The sequence below is a fragment of the Artemia franciscana genome, chromosome 3, assembly GCF_032884065.1.
Source record: "Artemia franciscana chromosome 3, ASM3288406v1, whole genome shotgun sequence".
Classification (NCBI taxonomy): Eukaryota; Metazoa; Arthropoda; class Branchiopoda; order Anostraca; family Artemiidae; genus Artemia; species Artemia franciscana.
The window spans coordinates 744,840-763,388 of record NC_088865.1 but is presented as its reverse complement, the minus strand read 5'-3'; the positions used below and the strand labels follow the sequence as shown (position 1 = coordinate 763,388).

The 18,549-nt window shown below is 34.7% G+C and overlaps 1 protein-coding gene across 4 annotated transcripts in view; it reads right to left on the bottom strand.

Annotated features, from left to right (window-relative positions):
- Positions 1 to 920: 920 nt before the first annotated feature.
- The window catches only part of LOC136024717 (lactosylceramide 4-alpha-galactosyltransferase-like), a 96,634-nt gene continuing 79,005 nt past the window's right edge, over positions 921 to 18,549 (bottom strand). For all 4 annotated transcript variants that reach the window (XM_065700133.1, XM_065700137.1, XM_065700134.1 and 1 more), the window contains exon 2: positions 921 to 2,607. In XM_065700133.1, the coding sequence (XP_065556205.1) occupies positions 1,478 to 2,500 (1,023 nt within the window). In that variant the 5' untranslated portion in view covers positions 2,501 to 2,607 and the 3' untranslated portion in view covers positions 921 to 1,477. The remainder of the gene's footprint in view (positions 2,608 to 18,549) is intronic.

The window sequence follows — 18,549 nt, the reverse complement described above, 5'->3', positions numbered from 1 at the left end:
ACTGTTCTAGGTACCTAGCTGACTGACTTTATTTCAAACAGTAGGCTGTAAGAAAAGTGCAATTTGATCCTGCTTGCTGGGGCTATAATGAGAGAAAGGTAGAAATGGCTTGAACACGTTCTGCGGATGAAGGATGACAGATTGCCGAAGCTTATTCTTTTAAGCCAACCGTCTAGGACTAAACAGAAAGCAGGTTGTCCACAGTTGGGGCTGGAGAATATCACAGAGAAAGATTTAAGGGAAATGAGAACTTCTTGGAGGGTATAAAGATATAGACTTTAAATAGACTGGGATGGAGGAGGAGCGTGCATAGCTGTTGAGGTCACAGGTGACTTGATGCTGCGGTGAGTTTTTAGTAGTATTAGTAGCAGTGCTGTGTGTAAATTAATCCACGGAAGACTTAATGAAAAATACCATGGTGCACGTTACCGAGTAACAAGTGACTTCAGTGGAAATATTGGGTATTGCTTATACCCAATTCAAGCAATACCCAATTTCATTGGATTTTGCTTAGAAGTCATTCAGATACCTCTCCTATGCTTTGCAAACAACTTTCACTGTTTACTATTCTCTATCCTCTAGTTATTATCAAAACGAAACGCCACCAATGAGCATTTAAAAGGTGATTTGAGGCAGAAGAAATACGATATTATTGAGGGAAGAATATCCTACGGACCATAACTTTATTACAACTGTAATAACATCCTCCTCATGTATTGAGGCACTTTGAAGATCCATCCCTCCCCCTTCAACCCATATAAGATTAAAAAATAAACTCTTGTATATGTGCCTGGTGGAAGGGAGGGGCAAAACAAAATTCCAACAAGTTATCGCGAAAACACAATCCTCTTTCTTCCTCCATAGTGACCTCAGAGTAACGTAGAAAATAATTACTTGGCTTATCTCCAATAACACAAGAGTTCAATAAACAAATATTATTTAATGATTCATAACTAACATAAACAGGCTCGAATAAGTTAATACAACATCTAACAATAAAATACACGTTTTTGTTTTGTTACAGTTATTTGCTTTTATGCTGCATTATTGATTTAGTTGTTGTCTAAAAGTGTTTATGAAAAGTTTAATATGATTCTAAAAGAGTTTAATTGTATTGTATTACTAGTCTATTGTAATCTTTCAGTCTATTGTTACTTTAATGGTAGTAGAAAAGTGTTTATTAAAAGTTTAATATAAGTATTAGCATGCTTCAGCAATATCGTAAAGTATTACATCCCCCCTCCTCCACTTAAGCTTTACTGAAAAGCCTTTGATAATCTTTTTATGATCTATTGGCCTATTATAAAAGATATATAGAAGTTCAAGAATAACCGAACATTTGATTATTTTTTCCAATGATGGGGAGGCTGTTTTGTCAAAAAAACAGAAAAAACTCAAATTTAGGAAGAATGCCAATTTTCAATGGAGAATTCGAAACTTTCTTCTCAGTTCCTCTTGAGCATCGGTGTATATACCATCAATATTTAGAGGGAAAATTCCTAAACATGATTGGACAATACTTCTTGGCAATTTCATTGAATAAAGAAGAGCTATTTTTAAAAACTGGTATATTATTTGTCACATGACCTGCAAAATGAAAGGCTACAGCTTTCTTCATTATATTTGATCGAAACTTGCTTAGATCTACATCTTTACTAAATAATTTCTTAAATTCGAACCACGCCACAGGCTCAAAAACTTTGTCATCAACGAAATTTATATGACAGAGTTCTGCAGCAGTTTTAAAATTGGCAGCTGTATTATTTAGGTGACACATTTCTTTTACAGCCTGTCTTATAATCTTTGAACCTAGAAGGGTATAATCCCCACGCTTGTATGCGACATCCCCGAGCTTTTCATAGAATTTAGCTAAGAGAGGAGATGTTTCATTGAGCCTTAGTACACCATTCCCTTGGTTTTTTAGAATAAATGACTCAAAGACTAGAGCCGATTTCATTAGAATCATGTCAATGTCAAGATATAAACCTCCATGCTTTTTCAACAAAGCTATTCTAGATAAATCTGCAACATGCTCAATTACAGGTTTTTCCCTGAAACCCTTGGCTGTGTAAACCTTCTCTAAATGAGTGTTTAAAAAAAGTTCATCTAGGTTCAACGTTCTAATCTCCATATTTTTGAAGGGTTTCGTCCAAGGAGACCTAGTGCCGTTAAACCCAGTCATATACACAATTACGGGGTAGTTGCTATGTGCTGTAGCTGCAGCTTCTACAGCACACTTCTGCCGGTACGATAAGTCTGGCTTACCACTAACTTCAATGAAAAATGTAGCATTGACGTAGCTAATAGCTGGAAATGCTGCATCTTGGGATTTTTGTATAGTAGCCTTACCAGACAGCTCTGTTGCAGGACCTTCAGAAGCTGTTGAAATGTTATGAAGATCAGTTACAAATTCTGATTCAAATTTGCTATAGTAAATACAGCTAATAAAGAACATCATTGAAACTATGATCAGTATTGGCCACCTTTTGACAACTGCCATGATGACTTTATTCAGAATTTTTAAGACGACTCTGTCCCTCGCGTCTCCTCAGATCTTACACGGTTGTTTGACATCAATTTAAAAGTAACGATAATGTTGCACATAGCCTGTAATCAAAACAAGAAATTCAGATATCTGATGAACGTGTCAATCAATAAAAACAATGAATTTACGCTATAATACTGACTGTTAACCACACAAAATTTCAATTTGGATTACATTTGGGCCACAAAAACAAAGAAACACTTATAAGCACAAAATTCCCCACTGTTGGACTCTGACTGGAAGTATCAGATTACTGGCAATTTTCTTTTGGATGAAGGACTGCTTTTGGATTTTGGACCTAAAAATTAGCACTGTGAAAAAGAGTAAAAGGAGTAAAAGGAGTGTTAAGGAGGGGAAAACCCCTTTCATATACGGAATAATTTCTGTTCGTTTTAAGTTTTAATGTTGCTCCTTACTTGCAGTTAAAAAAATACTTGTTTTTTCTATTTAATTTCTGAACGTTTTTGAATTAATACATGTTTTGATTTTGGCTCACCGCACATGCATAATTAAAAGGAAATTTGCACATTATTTTTTTTGGGGGGGGGGCGAAATGGCTTTCTCATAGTTTTGATCGGATTATTTTGAAAAAGGGGGTGGGGTAGAGGCCTAGTTGCCCTCCAATTTTGGTTACTTAAAGATACAACTAGAACTTTTTATTTTTTTACGAACGTTTTAATTAGTAATAAATATACGTAACTTACGAGATAACTAACATAACAAACTTCTATATCTGTATATTTTTATTACGTATATGAGGGGGTTCAGCCCCTCGTCAATTCCTTGCTCTTTACACTAAAGCTTGAATCTCGTCCCAATTCTTTAAGATTGACCCCACAACGGCCACAGATTAAATAGTTGAAATAACTAAAAATACTTTAGCGTAAAGAACAAGGTACTGTGGAGGAGACAAATCCCCTTGTATACATAGCATTTTCTGTTCGTTTTAAGTTTTAATGCTGATGCTTACTTCCAGTTAATTTTTTTTTCTCATTGTTTTTTTTTTAATGCTAGAAAAATCCTGTACCCCCTTAATGGAAATTCTCTTCCCTCATGATAAATTTCTCCATGGAAAGATCCTCCCACGTAACCCCCTGCCCCAAACCACCCCCGCCCCAACGCCAAAAAGACGCCCTGAAAACGTTTGTACACTTCCCAATAACCATTACTGTATTGTAAACAACGGTTAAAGCTTGTAACTTGCAGTGCCTCCCCTGGGGACTGTGGGGGATTAATTCGTCCCTAAAGACATAGTTATTAGGTTTTTTGACTATGCTGAACAAAATGGCAATCTCAAAGTTTTGATCCGGTGACTTTGGGAAAAACTGAGCGTGGGAGGGGGCCTAGGTATCCTCCGATTTCTTTGGTCACTTAAAAATGGCACTAGAACTATTAATTTCCTTTAGAATTAGCCATTTCGCGACATTCTACGACCACTGGGTCGATATGATCACCCCTGAAAAAAAAAAAACACGCATCCGTGATCTGTCTTATGGCAAAAAAAAAATAACAAATTCCACATTTTTGTAGATAGGAGCTTGAAACTTCTACAGTAGAGTTTTCTGATACGTTGAATCTGATGGTGTGATTTTCTATAAAATTCTATGACTTTTAGGGGGTGTTCCCCAATTTTTTAAAATAAGGCAAATTTTCTCAGGCTCGTAACTTTTGATGGGTAAGACTAAACTTGATGAAACTTATATATTTAAAACCAGCGTTAAAATGCGATTCTTTAATGCAACTATTGGCATCAAAATTGCATTTTTTAGAGTTTTGGTTAGTAGTGAGCCGGGTCACTCCTTACTACAGTTCGGTACCACGAACTGTTTGATAGTTTCTAGATCTCGAAACTGGACCTAAACGATTCTAAAAGGACCACACTACCAAAAATAGAAAATGAAAGTTCTTGATAGCGCTTGGAAAATAAATGATAGAAATATTATCGTTTATCCCACTAAGAAAAATGAATCTAGAAAGAGAGCAACTTTTTTCCTAGCCATCTAGAATATTATACCCTTAAATCATTGAGCTAAGGAAACACCAAAACATAAGAAAATGTTAGTCCCCCCTAAACAGGCACAAGAAAGGGCCTAAAAACTTTTTTTTAGCACTTCTTCTGAGAGAGTGGCCTAAGAAACTTGGGAGGGGATCATTTGATCGAAAATGTGCGTATGAGGTTCATTATACAATTCAGACAGGCCAATATCCTGGGTATTCTCTGTAATATCCGATTTGGGCTCTTTAGACCTCACACGATTGACAGTGTATTTCTTTTTTTATGTTCAGAAACTCAATAGTACTTTAAAGAACAAAGATAGCTCAATGTTTGTGATGGTTGGTTTGGCCTCTCAAGGAAAATTTTTCTACACTGAAGCTTGAAATGATTCAACAAGCTTGCTTTATTTGCTCAGTGTTTGTGATGGTTGGTTCGGCCTCTCAAAAAAAAATTTCTACACTGAAGCTTGAAATGATTCAACAAGCTTGCTTTATTTAGTTACATTTGCTTGTACATGCTATAGAAACGTGCTGTGTGATAGAATTGCTATGAAATTCTCGGCTATTTTATAGATTGTTGTCTTGTTTATGAACTGCGTTAGTACAAAGAAAGAGAGGTCTCACAGAAGATGAAGTCCTGGATGAAGACTCCAAAATTTCCGACAATGTAAATTCTGAACTAGATCTCACCGTCAACCCAGAGGACAAGTTTTGTTCAAACAGGAGATATACACTTGCTATGAATCAGCAAAGTGACATTAGTGATGAAATGGAGACGTTGGACCCCGAAGGTAATTACATTCCCTTGTTAGAAAGATCAAGAAGTGTTAGCAAGATGCAGAAATGATATACAAACATTAGCTTCATTGGAAAAGAGGGAATAAACCAAGTGGGTCAAAGCTGGACCTTCGTCGTCAAGCACAAGATCATCCAAAATTGTGTCTAATCTGCCTGGCCTTAGAGGCCCTGTTTGATAAATGAACCAGACTACATTAAGAAGGTCCGGTACCTCATCATAATCCTTTTAATAATTTAGTAAGTATTTTTTTACCACACATATACTATGATCGTTGACTGTCGGCAACGTTATGGTTTTCACTTTCTAGACAAGAGCCTTCATCCAACCAGTCGACATCATGGTAATAAGTACTTTTATCGGTGTACTGTACTGTACTTTGATGTCATCTTAGTATCAGGGAACGAGATATTTCAAGGTCCTTTTGCTTCTGACAGAGCAGAGAGGGATAAAGTCTCGGTCATCATGTCGAATAGCCATGTCTTTGAAAGGTTCCTTTTCATTGATGTTGGCAGCCTTTTAGAGGATAGAAACTTGGTTTAGTGCAAATGAATTATCTCTTAATATATCAAAAACCAACTACCCATTGATGAGTCTACTTATTTAGAGAAAGTATCTACTATGAGATATTTAAGTATGCTAGCTGATTAGAATATGAGTTGGAAGGACCAAATTGCTAAATTGCGGATGAAGTTGGGAAGGAATATCGGAATGCGGAATTTGAAATTTATTCGACCTTTTCATGCAATGAGATCGGTATATTTTGCCATAGTCCATTCTTATCTGAGTCATTTTCCACTGATTTTCCTGAATATATTTAAAACTCAAATAAAACCACTTCAAAGACAGCAAAATAAAGCACTACGTATCCTAAACATTTTCCTCCCCTCCCCAACATTCCTACCATTAAAATCACCAATTATCCCGAACATGCACTGAAAGATCAAGGTTCTCACTCAGGCAATGCATAACAAAACTTTGGAATGTGCATGGATCGGGTCTTAATCTCGGTCTTTCTGTTGGTACACTGCGGGGGCAATTAAAAACTCTTACTAACCCTTTGATCCTTTTCTTATATATAGTTATGGTCGTCCGGCTAACTCCTTCTCTTGGTCGAGTCTCCCAATAGCTTCACTTCACTATTTTTATTCCGTGAATTGTTATGGTAAGTTCTCCATTTGGCTGCTGGCTTAGGGTGATGCTTGGTAAGTCATACATCTTAGTCTTTTTATTTATTTACAAAAGAGCGTGATTTTGTGTAGATACAGCTACATACTATGTTTTTTGTATTTTCTATTTGTTATTGGTTGCCCGGTAATACGAGCTAGACTCTCAGCCGGACCTAAACATATTGTAGTTGTATTTAGTTTGTAAATAAAAAGAACCTGAACCTTAACATTGAGGGCAACCAGCAATTTGACAATCATGCACTCTCAATCATTTGCAACCTCTTCTATCCAGTACATAGTTTGAAACATTTATTGATAATTGTAAAACAAAACATTCTCCTGGAGAGCAAAAGAAAGCAGACAAAAGGACAGCGGGCTTCCGCGGCCGGTGCTATTTCAAAATGTGACTCCCATTGAATCCAAACAAATAAGAGATAAGCTTCAGTGTTTAGCTGACACAAAGACATTTTATCTCAGCAATGCATTCGTACATGCCGGAAAACAAGGACCTTTGACCGTAAAATTTTAAAACCAGCATTCCCTCACGAACATATAATAATTGGTATTCTTCTCTTGAGCTCTCAGAAAAATTGAAGACAACACGTTTGATATATGTCTGTACGTTTATAAAGAGCAAGACAGATATCCCGACATCCTTCCTACCAATCATTAAAAGAGAATCCTAATCTTATGTGTTTATCTTCTGGGACTAAATCACCTTAGAGCCCCATGTACCAAGAAAAACCAAACAGTTGCCATGTCTTTTTCAATACATTTTTCTTTGTCTATTAGTGAAAATACTGGAAAGAAAGAAATATACATATGCTAAAATGTTAGTAAAACTGGCGTACACTCTCCTGATTTAGAGTGCTCAAACTACAGCACCAGTCAAGGAACAAGAAGATGGTGAAACTGTTTTTGCTAAATAATTACCGTAATAACAATGCAGTATACTGTAGTAAATATAGTGATAATATTATTGTATAATAATAATAATACTCTAATAAAGGACAGTAATAACAAAACTTGTGGTCTATAAGCTTTCTGAAACTCCGTTTGAAGTATTCCTGATTTAAAGTGCTCAAAGATTAAAGTGCTCAGCACTAGTCAAGGAACTAGAAAAGGGTGAAAGCTTTCTAAAACTCTGTTTAAACTGTTCCTGATTTAAAGTGCTCAAAGTACTGATTAAAGTGCTCAGCACCAGTCAAGGAACAAGAAAAGGGTGAAATTATTTCAGTAGGTACAACTAAAACGGTTGAAATGAATATTAGAGTTCTTTCGTGCTCTTCTAATACCCAGGAGAGGAAGAAGAATGATGCAAATGCTCATTGTTCTTGGAAGCACTCTTCTAGACCTGATAGACTCTTCTATTTATCTTACAAATTACAATAAATGGTTTACAAGCTTTCTAAAACTCCGTTTAAACTGTTCCTGATTTCAAGTGCTCAAAGTGGTGATTAAAGAGCTCAGCACGAGTCAAGGAACAAATAGAGGGTGAAATTATTTTAGCAGGTACAACTAAGGTACACCAGGTACAACAGTTGAAATGAATATTAGAGTTCTTTTGTGCTCTTCTAATACCCATGAGAGGAGGAGGAATGGGGAAAACGCTCATCGTTCTCGGAAGCACTCTTCTAGACCTGATAGACTGTTCGATTTATCTTACAAATTAAATAAAAAAAACAAGTTTTTTAACTGAAAGTAAGGAGCTACATTAAAACTTAAAAGGAACAGAAATTACTTCGTATATGAAAGGGGCTGCTTCCTCATCAAAGTAATTTTTTTACTAACTTTAGCGTTCTTTGCGCTAAAATTTGACTCTTTCTCTCAACTCCTCTTTTTAAAACAGTAAAAAACTTTATTTTTAATGTCGCTCCTTACTTTAAGTTAAAAAAACTCGTTTTTATTTATTTAATTTCTGAATTTTTGAATCAAATGCATCTTTTGATTTTGGCTCTCCGCAGAGGAATAATTAAAACAAAATATGCATATTTATTTTTTTTGGCTAAATGGCTTTCTCATAGTTTTGGTCCAATGATTCTGAGAAAAAAAAGCGGGGGAGGAAGCCTAGTTGCCCTCCGATTTTCTGGTTTCTTAAAAAGGCAACTAGAACTTTCAATTTTTTACGAGTGTTTTTATTAGTAAAAGATATACATAACTTGTAAATTAGCTTACGTAAACGACTTTTGTATTCTCATATTTTTATTACATATAGGAGGGGGTTCACCCCCTCGTCAGTACCTCGCTCTTTACACTAAAGCTTAAATATTGTCCCAATTCATTAAGAATGACCCCTGAATCACAAAATCCGTAGAATAAATAGTTGAAATTACTACAAATACTTTAGCATAAAGAGCAAGGTATTAGGAGGAGGTGAGCCCATCATATTCGTAATAATTTCTGTTCGTGTTAAGTTTTAATGCTGCTCCTTACTTCCAGTTGAAAAAACTTTTTCATATTCATTTTTTCATTGCTTTTTTTAAAATAATGCTAGAAAATCCTGCGCTCCCGTATGGGAATTTTCTTGCCCCATGACAAATTCCTCGATGGAAGGTTCCCCCGACATACCCCCCTCTTCTCAGCCCCTCCCCCCAACAAAAAAAAAAACTGAAAACGTCGGTACACTTCCCATTAACCATTACCATATGTAAGCACTGGTCAAAGTTTGTAACTTATAGCCCCTCCCACGGGGACTGTGGGGGAATAAGTCGTCCCCAAAGACATAGTTATAAGGTTTTTTGACTATGTTGAACAAAATGGCTATCTCAGAACTTTGATCCGTTCACTTTGGGAAAATAATTAGCGTGGGAGGGGGCCTAGGTGCCCTCCAATTTTTTCGGTCACTTAAAAAGGGCACTAGATCTTTTCATTTCCGTTAGCATGAGCCCTCTCGCAACATTCTAGGACCACTGGGTCGATACGATCACCCCTGGAAAAAAAAAAACAAAAAAAAAAAACAAAAAAACGAACAGATCTTGTATTTTTTCTGGCAAAAAATACAAAATTCCACATTTTTGAAGATAAGAGCTTGAAACTTCTACCATAGGGTTCTTTGATACGCTGAATCTGGTGGTGTGATTTGTCGTTAAGATTCCATGTCTTTTAGGGGGTGTTTCCCCCTATTTTCTAAAAGAAGGCAAATTTTCTCAGGCTCGTAACTTTTGACGGGTAAGACTAATCTTGATGAAACTTATATATTTAAAATCAGCATTAAAGTGTGATTCTTCTGATGTAGCTATTGATATCAAAATTCCAATTTTTAGAGTTTTGGTTACTATTGAGCCGGGTCGCTCCTTACTACAGTTCGTTACCACGAACTGTTTGATTACAATAAATGGTTTATAAGCTTTCTGAAACTCAGTTTAAAGTGTTCCTGATTTAAAGTGCTCAAAGTGCTGATTAAAGTGCTCAGCACCAGTCAAGGAACAAGAAGAGGTTGAAATTATTTTAGCAGGTACAACTAATAACAGTTGAAATGAACATTAGAGTTCTTTTGTGCTCCTCTAATACCCAGGAGAGGATAAAGAAGGAGGAAAATAATCATTGTTCTCGGAAGCACACAGTAGGACCTGATAACTTGTTGTATCTGTCTTACAAATTACAATAAATGGTTTATAAGCTTGCTGAAACTTAGTTTGAAAATACATTCCAGAATGTTAGTTCTGAATACAGATCATAGAAAAACTTTTGCCATGTATTTCTTACAGAAAAAGCACACTTACAAGGGAAAAAGTAGACTTACAAAGGAAAAGGTACAAATTACAACAAAAAAGTACACTTACAAGGGAAAAGGTAGACTTACAAAGGAAAAGGTACAAATTACAAGGACAAAGTACACTTACAAGGGAAAAAGTAGACTTACAAAGGAAAAGGTACAAATTACAAGGAAAAAGTACACTTACAAGGGAAAAAGCACACTTAAGAAGTACACTACACGTATGGGCAATGGGAGTTTTGTCTGTCTTTTATATGCTTAGATCTTGTTTGGGGCATTTTTCCTATTCTTTTGGTTTTGCTAAACATTGAAAAATTGAAAAATACTCTATAATGTTGTTGCCACACTTTTATTTCGGGACTTAGTAGAATCCATGCGACCATTAACGTAACTTTCTATTCACCCAACCAGTTAAGAGTTGAAGTATGGGTTAAAGAGTTAAAGTATGATCGGAAGTATGTTAGTGCTACCAGCCACCTCAAATGCCCTTTTTATGCCCAGCCTCCCCATCATTTCATTTACATTGGATTTGATTTTTGAAATAGCCATTTTGTTAAAAAAAACATTGAATAGTTTCATAAATATGCTTCTAGAGTTAACATTGTCCCAAAAGCCAAGGGCAATAACCCTAAACTATAGAAATTTGCCCTTATTCCCTGATGGATTTTGCTATAAATGCTTTCAAGAACTATATACTAAGCTAACATTCTCAAATTTTGCAAAAGCATAATGCGAAAATTACACAGGCACCTCTTCAAATCAAAAGGCGCTGTGTGCACCCAAGCTTTAAATTATCTCCATTTTTCTGGGAGTCATAAGGGGGTGGGGTCAAATTTACACTTTTAGGCAGCGTGTATAAGCATCAGGGGAGGAAGGGGATAGAAAGGATACAATGGATTGTAAATTTTGATCCGAGGAGGGGAGAGGTAGATTGAAGGACACTACGTGTATCCCTACCATCAAAATAACATATTGATAATCTTTCAGCAAGCACTAGGTGAATAGAGTCGAAACTCTCAGGCACCGTTGGAAAGAAGAAGGATGCAGGATGTACAAGGGGACTTAAAATCTTATGTTTTGGGGGGAGGGGGCTGAGCGAATTTTGTTTATGATTCACCAAAATGTTTTACCGCCACTTGCTCTTGCGGGACTTTAATTTTTCAGTAACTTAGCAAGGTAAACAAAAATTTGCCTGTGTTGCCACATTATTAAAATTGTGTACCTCGTTACTAAAATATTTGTAACATTTATAAAATGTTTATTTATAAATATTTAATAAAATTCGTTATTTAATAAGAAATCGTTATTAAAATATTTAATAATGAAATATTTATTAATAAAAAAAATCATTTAACAGAAAATCATTATTAAAATATTTAGTAAATAAAATATTTATTCAATTCAATTCAATCATATTCAATTCAATCATACATATTTAAACGAAAACACATAATTACATGTACATAATCTGCCAGGAAAGCACAAAAGTGCTTGACTTGGGCAGAAACTTAACTAAAGAATAATTAAACAATCAACAAACAGAAACAACGAATCGACTGGATTTATCAAAAAAAAAGAGAAAAAAGGGGGGTGACGAAGAGAAAGAAAAGAAAATAAAATAAAAGAAAAGAAAAGAAAAAGACCGAAAAGATGAGGACCGCACGATATTCAAATGTAAACATTTCTGTAACGACCTTTCACTGCTCGCTTGAAGGTAATAAGGTTATTTGAGTCCCGGATTTCCAAGGGGATTGAATTCCAGATAGCTGGTGTAAAAAATCTAATTAAAAAAGAAGCTCTTTTTGTTGACGGTGCCTCGTGGACAATGTCACAATGTCACATGAATTTCGCGTTTCATAAATATGCAAATCTTGATTTAAAGTGAATAAATTTTCAAATGACGATGGAAGGAGGTTGTTAAAATATTTAAAAGAAAAAGTTGCAATCTGAAAATCCCTAGTCTTTGACACATCAAATATTTTAGTAAGTTGAAATGGAGGTTAATGTTATCTGAATGCTGAAGAGGTGATATAATTTCAATGGCCTTATTTTGAATGATCTGGATCCTTTTATAAGATGAGATGAAGTTGCTTGCCCATGTAGAGCATCCATAAGACAAATGGGTATGAAAAATAGACTGATAAATCATTTTCAGAATTTTTTTTATGGAAATGGAATTTAAGACGGCGGATAACTCCAAGGGACCTTGAAAATTTGTTACCAATCAATTTAATTAAAATCGTTATTAAATAGTTACTAAAATATCTGGGCAATTGCTCGAGATATCTAGTTGACACTTTCAGGGAGCGTTAGAAGGTAAGTGGTCAAGTGAACGTCCAACAATGGGAGAGAGGGTGATAGCTCAAAAGAGACACTGCGCGCCCAGATATCAAAATTCAATGTTTGTAATAACTCAGGAACGACTTGGGGATGGACTTAAGATTTTAACTTAGCGATTGAATAGGAAAGGGGGAGTGGCAGGGGGAAATTCTAATTATGTGTAGGAGGTGAGTAAACATATTTTGCATCTCGTTGACTTCAGATTTTAACTCACTGAGAATGCACGAGGGGAATCGAAAGAGTCTCTGCATCCATTTTATAAATTTAGGAGTGAAACTTAGGAATTGAGCTGTTAAAGAAAGGAGGGACTTAAAGAGGGGAGTTAGAGTTTTAAAGAGAGGGAGAAGGCGAGGTGTTGTTTAGTGGTTGTGTTTAGTGTTTTGTGTTTAGAGGGAGAAATCGGTGAGAGGGACAAAAATATATATCTCCAACCCACTTGATAGTTTTTTACTATTAGCCGAACTGGAACTCTGAATATTTTATGGTCAAACCGCGAGATAAATCAAAAGAAAGCATTTTTGCCTAAGCTATCAAAATAGTGTAAATTAAATACCCAGGGGAAAAGAAGAAAAATTGATTGAAAAACTTTAGAGAGTATTTGGGAGGGTAAGGGGACTCAAAATATTATGACAACAGAAGTGAAAAGAGGTACAAGCATATTTGTATTCTATTGCTGCATTATAAAAAGAACTGACAGTTTTTCTGGAACACTTAAAATTTCTCTCCGTAAGCTACATGGGTCACATGAACCCTTATGCCCTGAAAATAATGGATAAAACTGTCCAGCCTAAGGATGAGCTTGAATTTACTCGTCTGATCACTTGAAACTCATAATAATTTCTTCAGCCCAATTAGCTTAACTTTGAAGGTTACTGGTCATTCCCTGCCGAAAGATTAAAAGGCATGGCATACACGTAGCGGGGACCTACATTTTGCCTCTGTAGAAAGACAGATCAGCTGATCAGATCAGCTGATCAGCTGATACAGCTGATCAGCTGTAGAAAGACATCCAAAAGTTTGTTGGCTAATTGGACCCCAATGCAGAAAACAAATTTAAAACTATTTTAGGCTGCATTGATTTATGATGCCCCAAAAAGTGCAAAATTTTCGTCGTCTCTGGTATATTTGTAACTTTCAGGGCATGTAAAGTAGATCAAGTAGGCGTGAAATACTCAAAAAGTACACTGACGATTGGTCGTTTAATATGACATCAGATACTGGGCCAAAGCCAATTTTTTTCTTTTTCACTAGGCTTAAACTTAGGCCCACTGAAAAAGCTAACTTTCTTTTTTGAGATAAAGAGAAGGGAGCCTCGAAAACAATAGCAACATTTCCTAAGGACAGCAAAGACAGAAACTATTTTTTTTAAATCTACCAGTTAGTGTCAGCAAAAATAGGCCCTAATTTATGTTGATCACAAATCATCTAACAACCTACCAGGCGTATAAACTGGGTCATAAGATTTCAAGAGGAAAAAGGCAACTTGCAAATATGCGAGGGGGGAGGCTGTATTGATTTTGGAAAACCCAGAATAAGCCAAACACTGCTTTTGTCCGATCAACATGCAAATTTCAGGGGCAAAGTATATGGAATCAAGGGGCCCTTAACGAAAACTATTGACTGTAAAAAAAAAAAAAAAAAAAAAAAAAAAAAAAAAAAAAAAAAAAAAAAAAATGTAGCTTAAATGGATTCTTAGCACAAAAAACGAGCTTGTACAGCTGACTTTAAAGGCTTATGCAATAAAGATAGCTCAATTTAAAATTATGGGAAAAGTAAAGTCTATCCAAACAAAAAATTAAGGAACCTTCTTTAGTCACATTGATTCGTGACAGCTATTATTAAGACAACAATACAAATTTCTTTATATAATCTCATTTTGAATTGATAAATAATTATGAATAAATATAAAAATAGAAGTTCTTTTAACAACATTACGGTTTAAGATAATGTTTGTTCAAAGGTTTCTTTAGGATCTCCATTAGGGTCCGTACGGGTTAGGATGTCCCTTAGGGTGTCCTTATGGAAAACCAAATCATTAGTAAAATTAATTGAACTTATTGCACGAAGTAGCCTGAAAATTGAAAATTTTGTTAGTAGAAAATTGAAAACTCGAAAGTGTTAGTTGAAAACTTTGACCAAATATTTCGATTTTGCCTCATATTTAATACAGTCCATCATTTTGATTCTTAAACAGAATAATCTTTATAAATATGTCTGCTGTTAACCTACGATATAATTATTTGAACCAAAACAGAGAAAATTTAATTAAAGGAAATGTTTTCAAAAAAAGAAGTTTTACACAGATGCTTAAAGAGTCATATTAAACTTAAAACGAGCAGAAATAGAGCTCTATAGCAATCCTTAATATAATAATATATATATAATATATATATATATATATATTAAACTATATATATATATATATATATATATATATATATATATATATATATATATATATATATATATATATATATATATATATATATATATATATATATAATATAATATATATATATATATATATATATATATATATATATATATATATATATATATATATATATATATATATATATATATATATATATAATATATATATATATATATAATATATATATATAATATATATATATTAATATAATAATATATAACTTAATATGAACAGAAATGAAATAGAACCCAAACGAACAGGAAGCAAAATAAATTATCACATCAAACAGATACTATTAAAGATAAATAGATAAATCGTAGCGAGCAAAGCGAGTAGGAGCTAAGATGTCAAAGTAATTCAAACTTAAAAAGAAAATTACCACAAATAGAAGTAGGACTACTGTCCTCTAAGCATTCTGAAGACTAAAGTGATTTTTTTTCTATATCATAAGAAATCTAGTGATTTCTTATGATATAGTGCGTAAATTCAATATCAGAAGCGTAAATTCAAGCAAATAAATCATTCTGGAAGGCAAATATTGAAAGCAAAAATTACGCTCTAGTGGAAGTTCTGATGACAGCCTCTGAAACCTGAAAATGAATCTCTTGGTTCTGTCTCAGAATCTATAGTTGATCAAATTTTCGAAAGGCTAGACTGACGAAATTATTACGCATTGATGTGCATAAAGTGGTATTGCATAACCAATTTACGGAAAGATATTAACCGAAACTAGACTTTTTTTGCCATTTTATCTTATTAGCAATATTTTTATGAAAGTTCATTTACAGCTTGGAAATTTAGTCGTTAACGTATTGTAAATTTGCACTAGGCACATTTGAAAGTTTTTTCTTTGCCTAGGTAAAAAAAAAAAATCACCGAGTCTTCAATTTGTAAGTATGTTAATATCATTTCTAATTTCCATTAAAACAAAAATCTACCAATAATAGATACAATTCGTTAAGACAGTTCAAATTTAAGAAAAAACACAAAAATTATAAAAAGTCCAAATTTTTCGGCTTTTCCCCAGGAAGCCATTATGAACGCCGAAAAAATCTGGCTTAAATAGAACATGAAAAAAGACATAAAAGACATACTAAAAAGCAAAAAGAACGACGAAAGGAAATTCACATTCAAACGAAATTTAGTCTCGCAACAATATTTAGTACAAGCCAGGTTGTGGGTTTTCTGCTATTGTGCATATTTGTGAATTAATCTTCTGATACGGGAATCCAGCAACTTAAAAACAAATCCCAGATCAAGAAACTATTGCGTTTGATAAAGTTAATTGATCTCTTACGCTGCTAAGCAATCTTCTTGACTTTTCAAAGTTTATTTTACCTTACATTTGAAGTTATATGAGACTGAATCAGCAAAAAAAGCAAATTACTTAGTAATATGACAGTGTTTAGACTGAGAGACGATGTACACAATGTTTTAAGAGAATAACAGTGCGGTTTTAGAAAAGGTGGAGAATGTGTCGACCATGTTTTTATTCTTACCTTAATAATTGAGAAATGCCTGAGTTATCAAACACCTTTCGTCCTCAGTCTTATAGATTATTAGCAAGTATTCGATACTTTTGATAGAAGAGCTTTAGCGAAGGTCCTGTCCTTGTATGGTATTAAATAAAAAACAAGTTTTTTTTTTAATGAAAGTAAGGAGCGACATTAAAACTTAAAATGAACAGAAATTACTCCGTATATGAAAGGGGCTTTTCTTCCTCAACGCCTCCCTCTGTACGCTAAAGTTTGACTCTTTCTCTTAGCTCTACTTTTTAAAAAAAGGAAAAAACTTAAGCGTAAAGAGCGGGGCGTTGAGGAAGAAAAGCCCCTTTCATATGCGGAGTAATTTCTGTTCGTTTTAAGTTTTAATGTCGCTCCTTACTTTCATTTAAAAAAAAACTTGTTTTTTATTTAATTTCTGGACGTTTTTTAATTCATGCATGCTTTAATCTTGGCTCTCCGTACGTGAATCATTAAAAGGAAATTTGCATATTAATTTTCTTTTTGGCTAAATGGCTTTCTCATAGTTTTAATCGGAAGATTTTGAGAAAAAAGGAGCGAGGGAGGAAGCCTAGCTGCCCTCTAATGTTTTAACTAAAAATATACGTAATTTATGAATTAACCTACGTAACGAACTTCTGTGTTCGTATATTTTTATTGCGTATATGAGGGAGTTCACCCCTCGCCGATACCTCGCTCTTTACACTAAAGCTTAAATTCTGTCCCAATTCTTTAAGAATGACCCTTGAATCACAAAGACCGTAAAATAAATAGTTGAAATTACTAAAAATACTTTCGCGTAAAGGTATTACGAGGAGATAAACCCCTCATATGCGCAATAATTCTTCTCGTTTTAGGTTTTGATGCTGCTCCTCCCTTTCAGTAGAAAAAACTTCTCATATTTATTTTTTCCTTGCTTTTTTTAAATAATGCAAAAAATCCTGCGCCCCCTTCATTGAAAGTCTCTTCCCCCATGAGAAGTTTTTCCATGAAAAGATCCTCCCGCGTAACCCCCCTCACCTCAACTCTCCCTCCCAAACCAAAAAAAAATCCCCCTGAAAACGTCCGTACACTTCCCAGTAACCATTACTATATGTAAACACAGGTCAAAGTTTGTAACTTGCAACCCCTCCCAGGGAGACTGCGGGGTAGTAAGTCGTCCCCAAAGACATAGTTATTAGGTTTTTTGACTATGGTGAATAAAATGGCTATCTCAGAATTTTTATCCGGTGACTTTTGGGAAAAAATGAGCGTGGGAGGGGGCCTAGGTGCCCTCCAATTTTTTGGTCACTCAAAAAGGGCACTAGAACTTTTAATTTACGTTACAATGAGCACTCCCGCGACATTCTAGGACGACTGGGTCGATACGATCTCCCCTGGGAAAAGAAAACAAACAAAAAAACAAATAAACACGCATCCGTGATTTGTCTTCTGGCAAAAAATGCGAAATTCCACATTTTTGTAGATAGGAGCTTGAAACTTCTACAATAAGGTTCTCTGATACGCTGAATCTGATGGTATGAATTTCGTTAAGATTGTATGACATTTAGGGGGTGTTTTCTCCTATTTTCTAAAATGAGGCAAATTTTCTCAGGCTCGTAACTTTTGGTAGGTCAGACTATTCTTGATGAAAGTTATATATTTGAAATCAGCATTAAAATACAATTTTTTTTATGCAGCTATTGGTATCAAAATTCCATTTTTTAGAGTTTTGGTTACTATTGAGCCGGGTCGCTCCTCAATACAGTTCGTTACCACGAACTGTTTGATACCAGACAAATACATTAAAGTTATTAGTGCTATATATGAGAATAACACTGTTGTGGCTAAGGTAGAAAATGAGGTTAGCAGATGCTTTCCTATTAAATCAGGAGTTCAGCAGGTCAGGAAGGTTGTGTGCTATCCTTCCTTATACGGCTCATTTTGACATATTTTGTCTTAAGGAATACAGAAAAGGCAATTAGAGACCATGGAATAGAAGGAGGAGTGAAACTCTCCTGAAATTAGGTTTTGCTGCTGATTTAAGAATCCTAGATGGACGTTTGATCAAAAT